At 63.9% G+C, this 22,454-nt stretch overlaps 1 protein-coding gene across 13 annotated transcripts in view; it reads right to left on the bottom strand.

Moving 5' to 3' along the window:
• The window catches only part of KCNT1 (potassium sodium-activated channel subfamily T member 1), a 60,462-nt gene that overhangs the window by 2,582 nt on the left and 35,426 nt on the right, over positions 1–22,454 (bottom strand). For 7 of the 13 annotated variants that reach the window (XM_041726366.1, XM_041726369.1, XM_041726374.1 and 4 more), the window contains 27 exons: positions 22,077–22,176; positions 19,426–19,482; positions 18,604–18,652; positions 18,475–18,534; positions 18,188–18,262; positions 18,031–18,114; positions 17,340–17,434; positions 16,330–16,510; positions 14,547–14,711; positions 14,249–14,385; positions 13,143–13,206; positions 12,918–13,026; positions 12,308–12,416; positions 11,636–11,785; positions 11,252–11,490; positions 10,818–11,052; positions 9,599–9,704; positions 8,590–8,762; positions 8,154–8,225; positions 7,749–7,883; positions 7,403–7,514; positions 4,256–4,357; positions 3,843–3,926; positions 3,626–3,754; positions 3,291–3,311; positions 2,471–2,795; positions 1,276–1,338 (listed from right to left, as the gene is read on the bottom strand). In XM_041726366.1, the coding sequence (XP_041582300.1) occupies positions 1,276–1,338; positions 2,471–2,795; positions 3,291–3,311; positions 3,626–3,754; positions 3,843–3,926; positions 4,256–4,357; positions 7,403–7,514; positions 7,749–7,883; positions 8,154–8,225; positions 8,590–8,762; positions 9,599–9,704; positions 10,818–11,052; positions 11,252–11,490; positions 11,636–11,785; positions 12,308–12,416; positions 12,918–13,026; positions 13,143–13,206; positions 14,249–14,385; positions 14,547–14,711; positions 16,330–16,510; positions 17,340–17,434; positions 18,031–18,114; positions 18,188–18,262; positions 18,475–18,534; positions 18,604–18,652; positions 19,426–19,482; positions 22,077–22,176 (3,231 nt within the window). The other 6 variants (XM_041726370.1, XM_041726365.1, XM_041726375.1 and 3 more) reach the window with 4 other exon arrangements.

Genomic DNA, 22,454 nt, shown 5'->3' with positions numbered 1-22,454 from the left:
CCCACCCCCTGCTACTCTGGCCTTCCCCGGCCTCCATCCCACAGACCAGTGCTTCCCTCACCCCGTCCCCGGGCTCCTGACCCCCAGCCCCATGCCTGACCACCTGACCACCTCGAGGCTGGCGGCAAGCGTGGGGAGAGGGTGCACATGGCACGCAGAGGGCCATCCACCGGATGATGCCCTCCTGGGGGCCTGGCTCACAGGGCTCCCTGTGCTCTGGTTTTGCATCCTGCCCCAAGTACTGCTCAATGTCCACACGTGGGGGGACCCTCAGGAAACACCACTGAGTTCTGCTGACCCTGCGGGTGAGGCCACCCTGGCCTGGGAGCCTCGTTGGGAGGCATGAATGCGGCTGGGTACAGGGGGCGACCTGTTCATGGAAGCTGCTAGACGTGGACCCGTGTGGCCCCGGGGCTCCCCCATGAACGCCATCACGGTTCCAGGTTAAGGAGATCCCTATGCTTATGGGCTTGGGCCCCGCTGGGCCAGCCCCTGACAGCACCCCGAGGTTCTCCCTACTGGGCCCGATCTGTCTTCCAGCCCACAAGGACCAGCCCCTTTGGGGTCAGCCCTGGACAGGGGTTGGGGGGGGGCACTCCCAGGTGCCTGGACATGAGCTCGGAGTCCCAGGGAAGGAAGGAGTCCTGACAGCAGGGCCTGTGGCCTGGACTGACTCCTCGGGGGTCTTGGGGCAGACGTGGGGGCACGGACAGGCTTTGTCTCAGGCAGAGAGGATGGACTGTCCCTCTCGAAGCCCCACTGGGGAATGGACAACAGGGTCCACCTGACTCGGCCCAGGGCAGAGCAGACCCCGGTTCCCGAGGCGCTGGCCCAGCCTCACTGCACTCCAAGTGCGTGTGGGGAGACCCAGGCTTGGCACCAGCTGTCTGGGTGCCTCCCTTGATCTGGGTGAGTTCAGGGTCCCCGGGATCTCAGGCCAGCCATGGTGGGGTCAGGGCCAACACATGGACAGCGGAGCTTGGCCTCAGAACCCCAAAGCACTGGGGAGCCCTGGAGCACACAGTGACGTCGGGGTGTCGGCATGGACTTCACCTTCCTCAGGGTCAGTCCCGCCCTCTGCAGATGCAGAGGAGGGGGTCAGGGTCCCTGTGTGGCGGGAGGGGGGGGTCCAGGAGCGTAGAGCCCTGCCTGTGGGGACCCTGTCCTGTCTCCGCTCCTGTCTGCCTGCCTGCCTGGGCACTACTAGGCTGCCCGCTGGCCATGGGCTGGCCTGTCCCCTCATGTGGCAGCTGACGTCCGCTGGAGCAGAATTACCTTGCAAATATCCCAGGTTTACCCGATTCATGACATCACTGGCTGTTAAATTTGCTACATCCTCTACGGAACACAGAGGGACAGACAGAGACAGAGAGAGAGACAGGTCAGCAAGCAGCGTGGCGGCCGGCAGGGCGGTGGGGGCGGGCCAGCCAGCGGCACCCGAAGGCCATCCACACGGGGACAGATGGCAGCCAGCGCCAGCTGCCAGGGAAGCGAGTTGGTCTGCAGCAAAGTGGGTTCCCCCCTGACAAACTCTGGGGAAGGCGGGGGGCACGTGGGAGGGGCACAGCCCTGGGGTCGTGGTCTAGTACTGCTATCTGCTGCTCCCCGCCTAGGGGCCACGCACACCCCCGGAGTCCGGGCATCTGCTCCCCTATCCTCCCCGAAACGGGGGACAGCACCAAGGGGCAGGGGGCGCTGAGCGAGACTGAGGTGAACCGTGCAGCCTGGCCTGGCGGGCGGGAGTTGTCTGGCCCTCAGACTCCAGCCTGCCGTCCCACCCTAGGGGGGGCACCAGGGCCCCTGACCTGGGCCACACAGGAAGCAGGGCGGGGAGAGTGGCAGGCAGAGTCCCCGAGACGAGCCCAACGGCCATGGAGGCTCGACCAGCCCGGCGTGTGGGTGCGGACGGGCAGCAGTGGGGACCCCGGCGGGGACCCTGGGTGCCCCTCGGACGACGGAGGCAGCACCTCTCGGCTGAGCTTGGGAACTTTCCCAGATAAGCTCCCCAGACATGGGGCTGCCAACAGGACCCGACACCTAGCGGTCACTGCCTAGGCAGGCGGCTGTGTCTCCGGGGCAACCGTGGGCCCGACACGATAGATGGAGGCAAGTCCCAGCCCTGGTCCAGCCCCCCGACACTCCCCACAGGCCCCAGTGGCTGGGAAGGCCAGGAGGGGTGGCGGCGGGCCATCGGGTCTCCTGCCACCCTCCTGCTCTCCGCCAGGACACAGCGCCCGGTGCTTCTGACCAGGTGGCTAACCTGTCCCCGAGCAAGGACTGCGCCCGGCCCGGCCCTCCTGTCACCGCTTCCTGGGGTCCCGCAGGCCGGGCTGTTGGCTCTCTGCACCTGTTGTGCCTCGGATGAGGAGACTGAGGCCCAGAGCGGCGAGGCCAGGGCTCAGAGCCAGGCCTGGGGGCTCCAGCGGGCCTCGTGGGGGCCCCGGGGTGGGCGGTGCGCCCGGGCGCTTACCGTAGCCAGTGGTGGGCAGCCCCAGGTGCTTCATGCGGTTCTTGACCAGCTCGGAGAGCTCCTGCCGCTCGGAGCGTCGGCACAGGCTGAGCCGCTGCTGGCTGGCCCACTCGGCCGCTGCCGCCTTCCCCGCGGCCTTGGGGCCCTTGCGGCTCAGCTTCCGAGCCCAGTGCAGGCTCTTGCGCCGCAGCAGTGGGTGCTCAGCAGGGTCTGCACCGACCCCGTGCCGGCTGTGGGTGCTGCCACCAGCACCCGCTCGTGCGCCCCAGGGCCCGGTCACTTCCTGCGTGTCCTGGCAGTCCTCCACGCTCACGGAGATCTGGGACTGGCCGAGGTGGGAGGATGATGGGGATGGCACCCAGGGCCCCGGGGGCGTGAGTGCCTGCAGTCCCTGGCCAGCGGGGGTGCCAGCCCCACGCTTTTCTCCTGAGCCACCGGCCCCCCGGGTCTATCCCTTTGGACGGGGCTGCTTCCTTCCACCCACCACGGACGGCCACCCCATGTGCCTCTGACTCCCCTTTGCGCAGAGCAGGAGGGCAGGGACAGGCAGTGTGGTAGAATGGGGAGTGCCAGTGGGGACCCCCACCCAGGCAGGTCCCCTGAGGGGCTAAGGTATGGAGGTAGGTCCAGGCCGGCAGGGAGGAGGCCGCCTGCCATGATGGGACCTCTCTGAGCTGCGCCACAGCCAACCATCCTGGGGACATGCTCCCTGATTCTGCTGTTGCCCAGGGCCCACCCCCCCCCCGGCTTGGGGTGGGGGAGCACAGCCAGGACACCACGCATCAGCACGGCTTCATGTGAGGCTCAGGGGGCCACTCACCTGGGCTCTGAGGTCATGGGGCTGCAAAATAGACCAGAGGTTCCTGGGTGCTGTGGGCGCCTCTGCCCCAGCCCCCAGCCCTGGACACTGCTGAGCCCCTCATGGGCTTGGGACCAGTGTGGCAGGCTGCCCATAGTGGCTCTGGCTCGTCCTCGAGCACCCCAGCTCCACCTGAGGGTCACAGCCATCCAACCACATGTGGGGGACACATGACCCTGACCCCAGGCTGGCCAGACAGCAAAGGCCAGGACCCCACAATTGCACATGGCGGTGGCAGCATATGGGCAGCTTCAGCGCAAGCCCCCATGTAAGGAGCACCCTGCCCCACCCCGAACCTCTGACGTGGAGAAGACGTGGCACTCGGTCCTATAGATGCCGATGGGGATCTCTGCGCTGGAGGAGCACAGCTTCTGGAAGAGGCGGCCGTACGTGCGGATCCACAGATCTTCCTCAGTGACTTTCATCTAGAATGAGTCGGGCCCTGAGCTGGAGAGCCCCGGGGAAGCCCTGAGGACCACCCACCTGCCTGCCCACCCGGCCCCGTCCACTCACAGCGCAGAGGTAGCCAGAGCCTGGCGTGGTGTCGAGGCCCAGCAGCAGCCTGGTGATGGAGATCATGTAGTCCTTCACAAAGGACTGGTTGGAGAGGGAGGCTGTGGTGAGGTGGGGGCACCCGGGGACAGGCCATGCCCCTCACATGCCTGCCAGGTGCCCACAGCCTCCCACTGGGAAGCCTTGGCCAGCTTCAGTAGTTCACTTGGCCGTGTGTTTGGTCAGAAGGGATTGGAAACCCAGGGGCTGCCCAGAGTAGGACTGTGGGGGACGCCAGGGGCGAGCATGTGCTGCTCGGCTAGGACCCAGGACGGGACACTTGGAACTGGGCTTGGTTGGCTGGGGATGGAGAGGAGGCTGGGGCTCCCACTGGGCACCTCAGGGTACCCCCTTGGGCCCCTGACCCTGCTGACCTGGTAAAGCAGCGTGTCCAACATGCTGATGCTGAAGACGCGGCCTGCAGCGAATGGCAGGCGGAACATGAAAGCCAGGTTGGAGCCATTCTCTCGTTCCCTCTGCAGGAAGGGGGGGCCTCAGGCTGGTGCCTGCACCACAGTGGCTCAGGGCAGGTGGCTGGGGTGCATGCCGGTGCAGGCTGAGTGCCCACCAGCACAGGCCAACCTCAGGCACCAGCACCCGACTTCGGGCACTGGCATGGGCCGACCTCAGGCACTGGCACCTGACCTCAGGCACTGGCACCTGACCTCAGGCACTGGCACCTGACCTCGGGCACCAGCACCTGGCCTCGGGCACTGGCATGGGCTGACCTCAGGCACCAGCATCCGGCTGTGTGTTCCCCCTCAAGACGCCCTGGAGGCCAGAGCTCAGCAGGAGGGACCAGGGCCCGCCCCCCATGGTGTGTGACCTGCACATCCCAGGGGCCCACATGTGCTCTGATGCTCTGCTTCTGGCTTCTCAAGATTCAAAATAATCTTAGTAATTTTATCCCCCAAGCTTGTGTGTTTAAGTGAAGTCGGACGGGACAGTGGAGCGGGGATGTGCAGAAATCATTGGAATGCGTGCGCTGCTCCCGCATCCCTGCTCCTCCTCCGTGGTGCCCATGATGCTCCGTGAGCGCAGAGCTCCAGGACCCACAGAAGGAGGCTCCGCGGCTGCAGAAACAAGTCACTACAGCTTCTAGCTGGGCACAGATCCAACCTCGCAGCTCCACAAGTCCAAGTCCAAAGTGCACTTCATGGGGTGGCATGCAGGGGTCAGCGGGCTGTGCTCCTCCTGGTGGCTCCAGGGGACAGTCCTCTCCTGTTTTCGTTTCTAGAAGCTGACGGTGTCCCTCAGCTCGCAGCCCTTCCCTCTGACCCCACAGCCGGCAGCGCGTCTGCCAACACTGACCCTCCACCTCCCTCCTGTCAGGTCCCCAGTGAGGACATCAGGCGCACTTGACAATGCAGGACCATCCCTGTCTATAGGGTCCCTCAGCCACACACGGTGCTCTGTCTAGACCATGACCAACCTCTAGTTGGGACCATGGTACCAACCCTGTCACCAAGATTCATCAGCCCACAGTCCCCTTCCCACGGGGACCAGACTCACTGCAAAGGCAGAAGGCAGGGCAATGGACAAAGGAGACCCAGGAGCTGCCTGCCCAAGGGCCTTTCCCGCCCGTGTGACCTCCCCAGCCCACTGACGGCAGGGGGCACAGGGTGTAGGCATCGGGGTACGATGCTGTGGAGTAGGTTCTGGCAGCGTTGCCCTGTCCGGGGAAGCGAGCTGCATCTGGCACGACACACGCCATGTGGCTCTGCAGGCCCAGGCCCGAGAGCAGCCTCACACAGGTGCACGGCGACACCTGCATCTTCACCAGTGGTGCCATCGGAGGAGCACGCGGGATCTCAGAGGTGGCAGGGGAGGTGCCGGGCTTTGCGCCTTTAACAGCACATCCCTGGCCTTTCAGGCATGGGGCCTGCGTGTTCGTGCAGCCAATTCTGTGGCTGGCACAAGAGGGACTCAAGGCTGTGAGCAGGGTGGGCCTGGCGTGGACAAGCCGCTCCCATGGGCGGAAGGGGTTCCGTACAGCTGGGTCCCGCCTCCCTGGCCGTCCCCCTGCTGTGCCCAGGAGACCCCTGGAGTGCCTTTCCAAAAACTTGGTTGTTGTCTCAATGTTCCTTGAAGCAGAAGACACACATGCTCTTATAAAAATAAAAATAAGCTGCCGTTAATTCTTTAAAGACATGAGCCCAGCTAGTCTTGTTGCTCCTGTGGGGAGACGCCGCTCCCTGGTGGTGTCTGAGCCATCAGGAGGCAGGCTGTGCCCGGAGGGCAGGGGACCCACGGCTGGGGGGCCCTGGTCCACATCAGTCAGGAGGAGCCAGAGCTGTAGTCACACACGCTGGCACCCAGGCCCAGAGCACGAAGCCACACGATGGGGCCCACATCCTGAGCAGAAGCAGGCCTGACCGCCTGGAAGCCCATGTCCTGGAACAGGCAGTGTGTGAGGCTTGGGAGGGGTGGCATGTGAGGGCCAGACCCCCAGCCTAGAGCCTGATGCTGTGCCAGCCACCCCGTCCTTGCTCCGGTGGGAGCATCTTCCTCAGATCCCGGGCAGCAGCCCCAGCGTTTGGACAGAATCTGGGCACGCCGGGGCTGCCGAGGCCAACATCCACCTTCCGGTCATTCCAGTAGACAGACGCTCAGCCCACGGGCGGCCAATGGCCTTGGAACCAGAACCAGCCCTGGGGGCCTAGTAGGACAAACTCCAGGGAGGGCCTGGGTGGGACGGGCAACTGTGCCGAGCCAGGAGTCCCTCTGTGTCCTCCAAGGGCCTGAGGCCACCTTCCCAGCTTCCACCTGCCCCTCCGGCATGCAGAGTGCCAGGTCCCTGGGGGCCCCTTGGTCGGCCACCAGGTGGGAGGCACCTGTGCTGTCCACCTGGGTTCAGGGTGAAGCTCAGTGTTGGTGGCCCGGCTGAGGCAGAGGGCGGCTGTGGGGCCAGCCCAGGCCCGGGAGCGCGGGGCTCACAGTGAGTGCCCTCTGCTCCCTGGTCTCGCCCTAGCGCGTGGCCTGTCCCTTGCTGTGTGGCGCTGCTGCCGGTGCTGGTACCCAAGTGGGGGCAATATCGCCGGGACCCGCATCCCTGTTGGCCAGTCCCTGTGCCCTGGAGCTCCACACTGACACCCGCTGATGCCCTCATCAGGGGCCCAAGGACCGACAGTGGATCTCACCCTGACCTGGCTCCACCGTGTGACCCGAGGAGACTTCCTCTCTAACCCCGTTCTTTGTGAGCACCTGGCCTGAGGCCAGTTGTGTTTCCATTTGGGCGTCTTCAGCGTCCCCCGTGCTGGTTGTTATGGACTCGACAGCAGCCTTGGCCCCGGGCACAGCCAGGCCTGGACCCTGTTTTCAGGGGGCCATGTCTGCCCCTGGCCTGGGTGACACAGGAGCCTCACACAGGAGCTGAGTCCCCATCTCTGATGCCCTCTGGCCAGAGAGCAGGTGCCTGGGCTGCCCATGGCCCCTGTGCCTGCAGAGCCCCCTGCCCACCCCCAGGCTCTGCATCCTGATAGCTCAGGTGGGGCAGGGGGAGGGAAGGTAGGGCTGCTCACCTTTTCCAGTTTGGAAAGAGCCAGAGAGTAGCTGTCCTTGGCTCGGAACTGCATGAAGCGCATGTTGGAAGGGTGGGTGAGCTCCGTGGTGATGCTTAAGCTGGGGAACAGCCTGAGGGAGGAGGTTTGGCGGGGGGGGTCCCCTGGTCACAGGTGGGGGAGGTGTTCAGGAGAGGTCCCCTGGTCACGGGTGGGGAGGGGGTCAGGGCGGGGCCCCCTGGTCATGGATTGGGGAGAGGGGTCCAGGGCGGGGTCCCCTGGCACAGCTGCAGCTGTGGGGTGGGCTCCCTGATGGCTAGAGGGCTGGCCCAGGACCAGCCCTGGCTGTGAGCCCGCAGCCTCTCACCGGAACATGGTCTGCACATTGACAATGGTCTTGGCGTCAGCCATGTAGTCCTCCTCTGCGCTCATGGTGCTCTCCTTGTCTACCACCACCAGGTTGTCCGCGTAGATGATGCCACACTGCAGCAGGCTGTCCAGGCTGGGGGAGAGCGTGTGGCCAAGGGTGGTGGATCAGGGCCAGGCTGGGGGTCCTGGGAGCTTCCTTTAGGTGCACCTTGCCCTCCCTCCCCCTCCATGGGGGGTGGTCTGCAACCACCTCCCCACACCTGGGGACGGGGAGACTGGAGGAGGGACAAGAGGGGAGGGGAGAGGACAGGAAGAGGTGCTGAGGAATAGGCTGATGCCCCTACTCCACTCTGGGCTGTGCAGGGACACGGTGAGGACACGGCAAGGTGGCGCAGCATCTTACTTGTCCACGGAGCCCTCCATGTAGTAGACCATGGGGAAGCAGCAGATGGCCTCCAGGAAGTGGTGGTCAGGCCTGTGGGGAGGGAAGGTCCTGGGGGTGCCTGTCCTGCTCGGCTGCTTGCCCCCCACACCCAGCTTGGGTCCTGCTCCGGGTGAGCAGGGGACCCCAGGCCCATGGATCGTCAGGCCTGGGGGGTCTTTAGAGACGGGGGGGTGCTGATCTTTATCTCACCCAAGGGAAGACCAAGGCCCCAGGGTCGGGAGACTTGCCCAGGTCAGACCCTGGGCTCCAGGGGCAGAGATGCTGGGGGCAGGCATTGGCCCCCTTGGGGCTTGCAGTGGGCAGGGGCAGAAGGAGGAAGAGGGGGTGCTCCCCAGGACCAGAGGCCCAGGGGCAGCAGGGGAGGGGCTGGGTATCTGCAGGCAGGCGGCCTCACTTGTTGTCCAGCAGCAGCACGATGGGGTTGAGCTCCTTGCGGGATCTATAGTAGGCGCGCAGTGGGACGATGAAGTTGTACAGCCCGTTGCCCGCCGTCTCCGCCGAGACGATGATCAGCTTGTTCTTGAAGCCATAGGCCTTGGCGTCCTCGTAGCTGTTGTGCTTGCAGCCCTGCGGGGAGGTGGGAGGCCGAGGCAGCCCTTAGTTGCAAATATAACTGTGTTCCTTTACCAGCAAAAACAGGGTTAATTGGGAAGAAGAGAGCATTGCAGTTTGGTTGGGAGAAGGGATGAGCTGAGAGGGGCTCCTCTATACTAAAAGTCACTTGGGGGAGCCTCTCCCTGCGGCCCCGCCGGCGGGTGAGGAGAGGCTTCTCGAGGCCCAGTGGAAGGAGAGGTGCTGCCCACAGCAGCACACTGGCAAAGCTAACTGGACAAGAGACACCAGGCGACGGGCAGCTCAGTGACCGCATCTCTATGCACCTTCCCACTAGTGACTCACTCTCCACAAAGGTGAAAATGGAGGGACCTGGGTGACCACTTGTCCCACACGCTCAACATGGGCGCCCCTGGGGATGTGTCATGCCCCCAAGCACACGTGTCACCTTTGGACACTGGGCCCTTCTCACGAAAAAGACCTTCTTCTTCACGAGAAAGGTCTTCTCACAGACCCCCCCCCCACCCGAGGGCAGTGCCACCAAACCACGGCCCACGCCTCTGAACGCCCAAGCCAAGTGAGATGAGGACGATGGCAGGGCGCAGCGAAGGGGGGAACGCACTGCGGTGGAGGACATGAGACCTGTGGGACGAGGGGTGTGCTCCAGGCGGCCAGGGACCTGCAGGGGAGCTGAGGGACATCCCTGCTCTCAGGTGGCCCCACATCTGTGGAGGACGGGAGCACACATCTGGACAAAGGTCAGGATCTCCTTCTCCTCTTGCAACTTTTTTCCATAAGTTTGCAATTCCCTCAAAACACAAAGTCACACAGAGCGCAGTGGGTCCACCCACCTTGTCCAGCCGCAGGCAGCAGAAGGGCGCCTTCACAGGCAGCAGGTGGCATAGGGTAGGGGAGCTGCCGATGTAGGGCGAGTTGGGGGGGTAGCCCTTCACGTACCTGGCGCCAGAGACAGGGGGCTCCAGCTACATCTTAGCCCCCTGCCCTGGCCCCGGCCACCCCGGCCTGGCCACCCTGCCCCAGGCCCCACAGCACAGCAGGGCATCCCTGGGGGCCACATGGAAGCACTAGACCCCGTGGCTTGGGCCCTGCCCTGGGGGCTGCGTGTGGGGGGAGGACCACAGCCTTTTCCCTGGGGCCCAAGGTGAGAATCCAGGCATCCTGCACATGCACACGCATACACATGGACACACGCATGAGCTTACACAGGGCCTGGAATCGTGGGCATGACCCAACGGGACTCTAATGGCCAGTCGTGCCCTCCCCGAGGCCCTCAACACCCCAGCTGTGGCCAGACGCTGGCCCTCGGCCTCTCTGTGCTGGCTGCCCTGGGCTGGGCTCCCCAGCAGCACCCAGTACACACCACACGGGGGCGGCACCTGCCACAGCTGGGCCCCCAGCAGCAGGAGCAGAACTGTTCTGTCTGCAGCTGGCTTAAGGGACACGGCCTCAGTGGCCAGCCACGCCACCTGCCCCTGGTGTCCAGCAGCCCTGGGCACCTCCCTGGATCTCAGAGCTGGTCCAGTCCATCTTTAAGGCACATCCGCTCCATCGAGGAGCCAGAGGCCAGGGGCAGAGGGGCAGTGGCCGCAGCCTCACTGGGGCAGCCCTGGCACCTGGCCGTGGCCCTGCAGTCAGGGCGCTGTCTGTCTGTCCAGGCCCAGGCCAAGTAGCTGAGGATGGGGCAGCAGGAAGTCCTGGCCCCAAGGCCAGGGCAGGAGATGGCTCAGGATGGCCCAGGGGCCTCCAGGTGCCTCACTGAGGCTCCCCTCCCTGTGACTTGCAAGGATGGACGATGCTCAGTACCACCACCTCCGCAGAGCAGGCCTGGTATGGAGGTGTAGCTGCCCAGGGCTCAGGAGGAATGGGGGAGGGGGACAGGTGGCACAGCTAGGCTTTCACACTGCAGAGTCCCCACAAGGGTCCATCTGCCAACACGGCCTCCCATGAAGTCCCAACTCAGCCCATGGGGACACTTCCCTCCACACATGCTGGCCACAGCCCCCAACACCGCCCCGCAAGAAAGCTTCTGTCTCTGCACACGGCACTTACTCCACCACAGACAGCCCCTCGTCGTCCGATGGCGTCATCTCATCCTCTGACTGGTCACTTAGCAGGTCGCAGGGCAGCAGGGCTGAGCTATCAGCCAGCTCCAGAACAGGCGCAATGCTGGGCCGCCGGCTGCCTGAGCCGTTCTCTGTGGGCAGCATTAGCTTGCCGCCTCCACCGCCCCCGCCGCCCTGTGCTGGCCGGCACTCCGTGTTCTGGAGGTCCATGGCCACTGTCCCTGGAACAGAGCGGCTGGGCTTGGAAGGCAGCCCCTCTCAAGGCTCTCCAGGGGGCGACTGGCCCCCAGAGCAGAGGGGGGACCCCGGGAACAGGCCAGCCTTCCCGCTCACTGGCGTTGCCCATGCCGACGAGGGCCCTGTGGGAAGGTGGGGACAGCCTTGTGGGACAGATGGGCAACCAGAGACCCAGGGCCTCACCCATGGAGGCGACGATGCTGTGCATAGGCAGGCGGGAGGAGCCGTCGTATAGGCCCTGCCCAGAGAGGCCCTTCCTCTTCTGCTTCTCCTCCTGCTTGAAGATGAAGGCTGAGTTCTCCTCCTTGGTGATGTTGATATAGAAGCAGGTGTCCGAGGTGGCCAGGATGTGCCGGGGCCCAGGGTTCAGCAGGATGCTCTTGTTGTCCTCCCGCTTCAGCCCGATGAGGCACACGCCGTACCTGGGTGGTTGGGGTGGGGTGGGGGTGGCTCAAGTGGGCCGGGCAAATGGTGCCACAGGGCACGGGCTGACCATCAGGCTGCCAGAGCCCCCAGCCCCCAGGGCACCCCAGGCCCCTGCCCGCCCCCCACCACCAGAGTGCGTACTTCTTGTGCGCATGGAAGGCGGCGTAGGTGAAGCTCTTGCCCTCATACTCGCGGAAGAACTTGCTGTCACCCATGCGCACGTGGTACACTTCATTGCCTGAGCAGCGTCCGTACATGCGCTGCCACTGCTCTGGGGACTCTTGGCCTTCCCTGGGGCCAGGCAGGTGGGTGTCACCTAGGCAGGCCATCCCTCCTGCTCCATAGGGGCTGCCAAGGGCCCCCAACCCTCCCCGGGTCAGCTGCGGGCTGTGGGTGGAGGCCCCATGGAGAGCTCTGACCCCTCCCTGCATGGCTAAACCTGGGCAAGGGGGAGGCCTGAGGGGTCACCCGAGCAGGTTTTAAAAGCTATAAACACAATGGTCTGACTTTTAGGGGGTGCCCACGTGTTTTGGGGCTGAGTCTGACCTTGGTGGCCTGTGGGTTCTCCTGGGAGCTCCAGGCCTGTGTCTTGCACCCCTGCCTGGACCCCCCAGGAGCTGAGGACCTGCATGAGGGGCCCCCCACCTGGTCCCTGGGGAGCCTCCACTGGTGCCTCGGGTGAACCAAACGCATCTTCCCCCCAGCAATCCAGGGCTGTCCCATCACCCCGTCCCTGCCCTGCCTGTGATGCCCAGCAGCCCCCTGGCCGCTCCCTGCCCCACCCCTCCCACATCCCCCCGCCCCCACACTCACTGGCCGCGGGATGTGTGCACCAGCAGTGTGATGAGCGTGGACGTGGCAGGACAGATGCAGTTGAGGGCCAGCATGGCATACTTGCACTCCTCCTCACACACCACGTGGTCTGCAGCAGGAGGGGCCAGGTCGCCGCCCCGGCCCCCGCTGCCCCCACAGCAGATGCCTCCTGCCCTCCCTGGGGTGCCCCCTTGCCCGCTGTCACCCATGCGCACGTGGTACACTTCATTGCCTGAGCAGCGTCCGTACATGCGGACGCTGCCCTCCCTGGGGCGCCCCCTTGCCCACCCCAACCCTGCTGTGCTTGACTCCTGCATGGTAAGAGCTCCAGGGCTGCGTGCTGCGTGCTGCCCTGCCCCTGGGGGACCCAGCGGGAACACGCCCTCCGAGATGCCCCTCGGACGCACCACCGATCCTGGGCCCCGGGTACAGGACGGTCCTCTCACGCGGCGAGACCTGCAGGGCCCCACTGCCCCCCACGCCTTGCTGAGCATGCTTCGCCATGCCCCCCCTAGGCCCTGGCGGGCTCTGGGGGGCTCCAGCCCTCACGCACCCCCCACCTGCCAAGATGCACAGTCACCTGCGTGCATACCTCCAGCCCCCAACCTACCTGCAAACTTGACGTGGAACTTGTTCTCAGGCTTGAGAATCTGGACGTAGAGGGGGCAGTTGGGCGCAAAGTCCTTCACGGCCCAGGCACGCAGGATGGTCTGGTGGTCCTGGGAGCAGCGGGGGGTGGCCGGTCAGCTCTAAGGGTGGCAGCAGGCTGAGGGGAGGGGCTCTGCCCTCAGGTGTCGTCCAGCTCCCGCCCCAGGGCTGGGGGGTCGGCACTCACCGCCGCTGTGCGATCCACCTCATTGCGGCTGCTGAGGATAAAGCAGGCCTCCCCATTGTCCATCCTGCAAAGCACCAGGTCTGAGTGCTGCCTGGACCGTCTGCACCCCTGTCTCAGACAGTGTCAGGGACTCTGGGGCAGAGGCTGAAGGGGGTGGGCCCTGTCGAGACCCCACCTCCCTCTGGGCTGACGACTTGGCGTCAGGGCACTGACCAGTCACAGGGGGCCCACCCTCTAAGACCCCATTAAGCCAGGGCTGGGCTGGGGCCAGAGTGGGGTGGGCAGTGCTTGGTGGTGAAGATGCCGGACTTTGCCTGCTTGTTGGCCTGTCCTTCCCAAGGTCTGGGGACCTGGATGACCAGTTCTGGTCTCCTTTCCTACCTGAGAGCCGCTGCCTGCAGCAGGGGCATCGAGGGACTGCTCACACCCCAGGGCAGGGAGGCCTGGTCTTCCCACCATGTCACTCAGTGCCCCACCCACCCTGGCTCATTGCTTGTCCCTGCCAGGCCCCTGCCTCTCTCAGGCTGCTGGCCACTGCCACCTCTGTGCTGGCCTCCTCCCTGAGAATTTTATAGGTGGACAGTGGGACCCAGGGCTCAGGAGGTGGGCAGGTGGCCGCCCCAGGCATCTGGTCTCCTGCTTCCCCTTGGCCCCGAACAACCCACATTCCATCACAAAGGATGAGCAGAGGTTCCTGGCATGAAGATGTGATGAGTGGGACTCTCCTGGTACATTCTGGAAAGTTCCATCTAACTTAGCCTCCTTGCCTCAAGTCACTCTGTTAGTTTGTCTTTAAAAGAAACCTTGCCCACAGCCTGCATCTTCCCACCTTGGCTCCAGCTCCAGCTCCTCCTGAAACATGGCAGCGTCCCCCAGACGCCAGAGCTGTGGGGGTGGGAGTTCTGGCAGTCTGACCCTGGGGCACAGGAGGGCAGCGGGCACAGAGCTGGAGCTGCTGCCAGTCCTCGATGGCCGGTCCCCGATGGCCCGTCCCCGATGGCCCATCCCTGATGGCCCTGTTGCATACCAGCCGACCCCCCACCCCACCCTGGGCCCCCACTCAGACAGGCTTGGGGCCACACCCTCACCCCCGGGCTGCCGCTCACTTGGCTCGCATGAGGTCCTGGTCCTTGAGCGCAGAGCCCTGGAGGTAGATGACCCGCTGGGACCACAGGGGGATCTGCAGGACCCTGCGGACCTGGATGTCCATCTCGGTGGGACACAGGATGACCACATAGTAGTCCTGCAGGTGGGCCCGGGTCAGTCCAGTCACGTGTCAGGACCCCCAGACCTCCCGGGACGGTGTGGTAACAGGAGAGCAAGGTGGGCCTGCCTACGGTGTGGCCTCGGAGACCCCCTCCCCGCATGGGTGGGGAAACCGAGGCAGCACCCAGGGTGCCTCACCTGGAGCCGCGGGTGAGCATAGAACTCGTTCAGGAAGTCCATGAGTAGGTCGATCTTGAGGGAGCTGACACACAAGATCACATGCTTCTCCGTCTGGGCCCGGTGGCGGCTGTAGTTCCCTCCCGACTTCTGGCGCTCCATCCACAGGTAGACCAGCTCCTCAAACTGTAGGGAGGGACAGCAAGTGCGTTCCAGGCAGCCCAGGGCTTGGGCGGCCATATGAGGGAGGGTCTTGTCCTTCCTGGGAGTGGCACACGCGGAGACCCCCCCTCCCCACCACAGCACAGAGCAAGGCTGCGCTGGCAGCACAGGCCACACAGGGACCACCAGGGGCCAAATGGATGCCCGGCGCCCAGCCCTGGAGACCAAGGACCATCAGGCAATGCCCAAGCCAGCACAGGACATGCAGGTGACCAGGAGACCTCTGGGTCGCCATCAGCTCCCAAGACCCCTTTTGGAGAAGCTTGAGGGTGTCTTAGGAAACTCTCAGGCACAGTCAGAAATTCAGACTCCCGGCATGGAAGGGCATTTCCAGCACGCAGGGGCTAAGCCCACGTCCAGACTGTGAGGTCTGGGGATGCCGCCCACCCGCCCATGCTTCCTGATGCCGGCCTTGCAACATGTCCTTCTAAATCAGGAGCAAGAGGGACAGATGTGGCCTAGCAAAGGGGGCAGGGCTCCATGGTCCGCCAGGTTGCAGGGTGCCCAGGGCCTGTCCTGCGGGCTGACTCATCTCCAGCTGTTTCCACCTCCAGCCTTGAAGCCATGAGTGTAACACAGCTTAGGTCAGTGGCAGCAGCTCCCCCAGGGGCTCACCTGTCAGGGCCACATGCTAGTATCTCCCTGAAATGGGATCGCGTCTGAATATATGGCACATCTACTAGGTTCCAGTGACAGGACCCCGTGGCCTTGAAGCACAGGTCCGGCCACACGGCCAGAGGGGCCCAGGGGTCATCTGGGCGGGTTGGGGGCTGTGGGCCACAGGCTCTGGGCTCAGCCTCCTCATCTGCAAGATGGCATGAGGTGTGGGATGGGGGTGACCTGATGGCCTGACCATGCCGATTCAACCATGTCCCCTAAGGTTCACGTCTACTTAGGACCTCCCCATGGGACCTTATGTGGAAACAGGGTCTCTGCAGGTGTGACTAGGTCAGGTGGGGTCATACCCGACTGGGGTGGGCCCTCCTCCAACGTCTGGGGCCCCTGAAAGGAGGACAGAGGACACAGAGGGACACGCAGGGAGGAGGCACGTGAGAGATGGGAGGGATGCAGCCACAAGCTCCCGGCAGTTCCAGATATGGGGGCATGAAAGGGAGCCTCCTGCAGGGGCCCCAGGGCAGACCAGGAGACAGGATGTCTGCCCATGGCCATCCGGGGAGGGTGCTCTGCGGTGGCCCCTCCACCCCGGTGGATGGAAACTTAGCGAGCATGCCATGGTCTCAGCAATCCTCTGAGGGCACTAACCGGGCATGGACTAAGCCAGAGAACACAGCGAGGGGGCGGGGACCACCCCTTCCATGGGGGTGGGGGTGGTGGGGAGCAGCCACTCCCACAACGAGCTCGGCCACATCCTTGCTCCTGAGCATTGGCCCCCAGCCCAAAGGACTGTCAGCCCACTGTCCCCCATGGAGAACGCACCCCCGGCCCTTGCCCCGCTGGCCTTGGCCTCACCAGCCCCAGCCCCCACCAAGAGGGCCTGCTGTGAAGGGGTCACCACCTCCTGTCCCACTTGGTTCTCCCTGGCCTTGCTCACTCCTCTGCAGGGCGGGGGGCGGAGGCTCACCTGCAGCGGAAGCACCACGAGGGCCACACAGATCATGATGACCACCAGCAGCTGGGATGGCCAGATCTTGGGCGTCACGTCACCATAGCCCACAGTGGAGAAGGTAACGATGCAAAAGTAGAAGGCCGTGAGGAGGGACAGGTTCTCACCTGCTCGCTCCAGGTGCTGGATGCCACAGGTCCTGGGGGTCCGGGCAGTCAGAGGGCTGCAGGTAGGGCCTCGGCCACCTCCCAGCCCCTGGGGTGGAGCCCTGCCTGCCCATGGGACCTCGGCACCCGTACGCTGGGCTAAGCGCTGCTGGAAAGCCTAAGGCACAGGGCAGAGCCCAGGTGCCCTCATCACTGCCAGGGGGACCCCACCCCCCCAGTCCTGAGTCCAACTCAGTCCACGTGGGCTCCTGATGCCCCCACCCCCAGATCAGCCCTGCACATCTGCCCCCGGCTGGTCTCTTCCAGCCCGTGGCACTCTCAAGGCCCCTGGAAGACGTGCCCTGAGTGCCAATGCAGAGCTGCACTGGCGAAGTGTGGGCCTGGGGACCAGGGGGTGGTGGTGGTGTGCCACCAGTGGTGAGCCCCCACATGCCACCCCACCCCTCACCCTCACCCAGGAGGTCACACTGGGTGTCGGGCTTGCCCAGTCCTCCCCTGGGCTCAGAACCGGACAGCTCTGCTTTCCACACCTGTGATCCGGAGTCCCAGTCCCCAGAGAGAAGGTGCTGATGGCAGGGCCTAGGGGGCCCCCAGTGCACGCCATGGGGTAGGCCAGGGAGATGCCTAGAGATCCCCCGGGGCCCAGGTGGATGCCCTGGCTGCTGGGGGTGAGCCAGCTGGGTGTCTCTGCTGAGGTCTGCGGGTCCCCAGGGTGTGGGAGAAGCACGTGGCCTTCTCTCTCTCCTCCAGGGCCTGGGGCCTGACCGCCATCTGCCACCGCCAGGCCCTCCTGAGCTCTTGGACACCAAGGCCCAAGGCCCGGCTCTGCCCCAGCTGGTGGCTCCTGCAGGGCACACTCACCCCGTGAACACCAAGCAGAGCAGCGTGCAGAACAGGATGAGGACCTGGTTGAACATGGCCGACTGCGTGCGCAGGATGGCGCGGTGGAAGTCATTCTGCGGGACACGGGGCTGTCAGGGGCACAGCGGGGACCTGCCACCGAACCCGGGCCCTTCGGCGGTGCATCCCAATGCTCCGGGTGAGAGAGAGGGGGTGGGGGCCCGCTGCGGACACCTGCACTCAGCCCCCTGCTCCCTGCAACCCCCCTGCGTCCTCCGGGTGGAGGGCCGAGGGCACAGGACGGGAGGCCCCGGCTTTAGTCAGGATGGGGGGTCAAGGGGGCCTGCGCTGGGGCAGACAGCTTCTGCTGCCAGGCTGCTAAGGGATCTTGGCCAGACACTCAGCAGAGGATTTGTCCATGGCCCTGGGTCACGTGGGCCTGGTCTCTGTGGGCCACTGGCCCTCAGCCCCCATCCCTACGCCATGTACTCCTGGTCAGGCAGTACTCCGGGCTGAACCTCCTCTGTGCCACGGAGGCCGGGGCTCAGTGATGGGCCTCAGGACAGAGACAGGCCTCCCACGGTGACAGCACGCTTCTGCCTCCTGGGACACCCAGGGCAGGGAGCCAGCTCCCCTGGGCCCCCAGGACAGGAGGGCGGGAGGATGGGAGGACAGGACGACGGGACGACAGGAGTGGCCTGGCATGGCTTACAATCATGTTTTCCAGGGCATGCTTGGCCAGCCAGCAGTTCAGAAACACAGGGATGAACAGGTTCCTCAGGGGCGCCCAGAATATCTGTGGAGGAGACAGGTCAGGGGGCTGGGGCTGGGACTGGGGGAGCCCACTCCTCAGCCGGCTGCTCACCCACCGTGACAATGAAGGGCAGCGTGTTGATCATCTCCAGGATGAAAGAGACACGGAAGATCTGCTCCCAGATGTTCCCCTGGGGGCCATGAGGGCAGGAAGAGAAAGACAAGCCAGCCAGGAGGTCAGGGAGTGGTTTGGGGGGAAAGCAAGTTAGGAGGTCAGGGAGTGGGGGTAGGACAGGCCAGCCAGGTCAGGGAGTGGGGGGAGGCAGGCTAGCCAGGAGGTCAGGGAGGGGTCAGAGACGAGGTCAGAGGGTCAGAGGGGAGGCTCAGGCCAGGGGGTACTCACTTTGTAGCTGAGGTAAATGAGCAGCATGGTCTCCAGGAAGCTTATTATGGCCACGATGACCTAGGATGGGCGGAGACTGAGTGGGGCTGGGGGGGGCAAGGCCCACCCGGAGCCACGCCCCCCACTCACCTGAATCGCCCACAGAGTCATCTTTCTTTCCACCCAAAGGATGGGCGCCCTGGGGAGGGAGGGAGGTGAGCCTTGGGCTGTGGCCCCCAACCACCCGGGGATCTGCTGACTGCTAGCTGCTGCTCAGGTGGATGGAGGGCACCAGCCGCCCCCCCCCCCCCCCCCCCCCCCCGCCAGAGAGAGGAAAAGGACAGGACGGTTGGTCAGGTTGGATCAGGGATCAGGATGGGTCGAGGAGGTTCCCCAGGAAAGGAGGCCAGGCCCGAGGCTGAGGGCCATGGGGCAGGGCTGCGGGCTCAGGGGCCCTTCACCCTGGGCAGGCTTGCTGGGGCAAGCACAGACTGAGGCTGGCCTCCCTCCTTCCCCAGGCCAGCCGAGCTCCCCAGGGTGGGGTCTGTCGGAAGGAGGGTGGCCCTAAGGGTAGCAAGGCCAGGGCTGTCTGCAGACAGGCTCTGGGTGCTGGGGACCAACAGACTGAGGCAGGAAGCCAGAAGCCGATCCATCCAGGAGGTGGCCGAGCCTCTGGGGACACATCCTAAACTCCGGACCAGGCACCGTGGTCTCTCTGGGGTCACATCCACTGCATGACGGGAGCACAGCTCTCCTTGGGTGAGAGTGTCAGGAACAGGAGCGGCCCTCCCTACTGGCCCCCTCCCCACCCATGGCCTGGGGGCTGAGCTGGCGGTGGAGGGGGTGGGGTTGTGAGTCAAGTCACTTGTGGTGATGCCTGTAACTCTAGAACTGCCCCAAGGCCTCAGGTACTCTGAGGACAGTCCCCAGGGGCTGGGCCAGGGGAAGACTGGCTTGTGGGCAGGAACTCACCAATTGATCTCGGAGGATGAGCCATTGAAGGTGTAATTCTGCTTTGGGCAGCCCCAGCTGCAGAGAGGGAGACAGAGCTGGCCAGCCGAGCCCCTGAGCCCCCGCAGAGACCCTTCCCAAGGTTGCTGTGGGCTCAGGGAGCACGGCAGGCCACCCTCCCCACCACACTCCGGGCCAGCTACTAGCATCTCAGACAGGCTAAGAGGCAGCCTGCAACCAACCACCCCCCCAGCCCCGCTGCAGACCCCCAGGCAAGCGGGGCTTGGGGATGGGAAAGACAGGGTCCAGGGAGGAGCTGGGATCCTGTCTGGTGTGACAGGAGATTGCTGGGGAGGGTTGTGCGTGGTGTGATCAGAGACTGCAGGTAGAACGCTCAGGGCCTCCCAGAGACGGAGATGGGAGCTGCCACGAACAAGGATGGACGGTGCACGTGGGACAGGGAGCGAAAGCTGAGCTCCCACCCGGAGGTTAGGCCCCAAGAGGCACGCTCTGAGTCACTCCCAAGATCAAACCTCTATACCAGCTGGATGCCCAGCCTCTGGGACAGTGGCAGGGACACAGGAGACCTGTTCCTTCTGCCCCAGGATGTAACCAACACCAGGCTGACTGACTAAGGGGACCTCACTCTCACCAAGCCCCATGGTGACAGGCAGCTCCCTCTCCCTTGTTTTCCAACTGATCCACTTCCCCCTCAGCCTTACTGGGGCTATTGTTGCAAACTCAGTGCTCACTAAGTGGCTGTCACCCCACCCATCCACGATCCATCCACGCATCCATCCACCCAACCATCCATCCAACCATTCATCCATCCATCCATCTACCCACCCATCCAACCATCATCCATTTACCCACCCATTCATACATTCATCTACCCACCTATTCATCCATCCATCTACCCACCCATCCAACCATCATCCATTTACCCACCCATTCATCCATTCATCTACCCACCTATTCATCCATTCATCTACCCACCCATCCATCCATACACTGTCCATCCAACTATTCGTCAATCCATCCATCCATCCATCTACCCACCCATCCATCCATCCATCTATCCACACACCCATCCATTCCTCCAACCATCCACCATCTATCCATCCATACACCGTCCTTCCAACCACTCATCCACCATCCACCCACCATCTGCCTTCTAACCAACTACTCATCCACATTCATTCTCCATCCATCAATCCATTATTCATCCATCCAACCATTCATCTACCACACATCCATTCATAATTCATCCATGTGCCCACCTATCTGTCCATTCTACCCATACCTCCACCAGTTCCCTCCTCCATCCATTTGCCCACCCACTTGCCCATCCACGTGCTAGACCCTGGGCAATGAATATAATAGACCTGGTTCCTCTAGGGATCTGGAACCAGATGCCCCAGGAGCCTCTGGGAATGGGAGAAGGTGGGATAAACTCAGGAAAGTGGTTTGAGATTCTGTTAGATCCCTGTTTTCCTTTTCAAACCACCATGGCTGGATCTGTGCAACCCCACCTGGGATGAAGACAAGGGATGAAGAGTGTCTGACTTGGGGGCACCAGTCCCAGCTGCACGTAGCGGGTTAAATTCCACTTGCATTGTCCTGAGGCCCTGGCTTGGCCTTGGAGCCTGGTGGCCATGCTTAAGCCCCAGGGAAGAGGTGGGAAGACTGCACTGAGGAACAGGACTCTGGTTTCTCAGTTCATCTGGCTGACAGTGATGACCAGGCTGCCCAACCTGACCTCAGGACCCTCAGCATCTGAGTGCCCACCCCTGGTGTGAGCGGCTGAGGAAACTCACTCAGCAGGAGCTCAGGAGAAGCAGAGACTGAGCCAAAGAGGAAAAAAAACATAAGAAAGAATCCGGGTTACAGGCATCACCTCCGGAGAAGCGGGAAGGCAGTGTCTGCCTAAAGCAAGACAGAACTCTCAGGAATTAAAAAGCATGGTGCGGAGAGACTGAGCCAGAGCTGGAGGCAGAGCTAAGGGAGTTGCCTGGAAAGAGCACAAGAGAGACAGGGGGGATGGGATGGTCCAGAGCCACACACCCAAGCATCGGAGGCCCAGAGACAATGGAGGGGAAGGGGTGCAATCTTCCGAGGCCGTGACACCCATTTCCAGCATGGGAGAGAAGGGGCCACAGCAGGGTGTCCCAGAGGCTGCCACATGGGCACAGAGGACTCCACCAGCCTGCAGGGAGGAGAAGTGCCTCCCACAAGGATGCCAGGCAGCAACAGTGGCAGGGAGACAGCGCAGTGAGAGGGGCTGCATCTGTGAGCCCGTGAGCGAGAGAGAAAGCTCAGACCTGAAGGGGGCGGGCGGAGTGTGCTCCCTGCAGTGAGGAGCCCAGGAGGGACAGATGGGGCCCCGTGCAGCCCTGGGAAAGGAACCAGGAGGCCCTGCCTGGCTATATCCTGCTCCCCCACCCTGGATGAAGGTGGCGCAGAGCCACTGGCAGAGCCCTTCCAAGCACCATTAGGTGCACATTGGCCACAGTCCATGGCCAGGGCGCCCTCCTCCCGAGCAAAGCATCCTCGGCCCTGCTCCGTGCAGGAGGATGCTGGGAATGAGGGACCCCCCCGAGGGGCACACATCCCAGGCCGACCCCACTGGCCTCTGCACCGGCAAGCTGCCCCCAGTTCCCCAGGTCACCCACCATCCAATCCCCAGTGCTGGGTCATCCAGCAGCACACGGACGATATACAGCAAGCAGGTGAGCAGCTTCAGGGAGAAGTTGAACAGCCGGATCCTCAGGCCTGCAGTGGACAGGGGACAAGTCGGGGCTCCTAGGCCACCGGAGTCACACTACAGGCCCTGTCTACAGACTTCCTGGTGCCCCTGGGACACCCTGGGTGGAGCTGCCCCCAGAGACTGAGGGGCTCTTGGGGGGATGCCACCTGGCCAGCCTCTAAGAGCCTCCATCTCTGTCCTTACAGATGGGATAGGAGGGTGGAGGCCTGGGGGGCACCTCATGGACTAGGACCTGGAGGGACCCCCTCCATCCCCCATCCTGTACCCCAGGAAGGGTCTGAGA

Source organism: Vulpes lagopus, chromosome 12 (assembly GCF_018345385.1).
Source record: "Vulpes lagopus strain Blue_001 chromosome 12, ASM1834538v1, whole genome shotgun sequence".
Classification (NCBI taxonomy): domain Eukaryota; kingdom Metazoa; phylum Chordata; class Mammalia; order Carnivora; family Canidae; genus Vulpes; species Vulpes lagopus.
The sequence above is the reverse complement of the archived record's forward strand: the minus strand, read 5'-3'. Positions and strand labels throughout refer to the sequence as shown.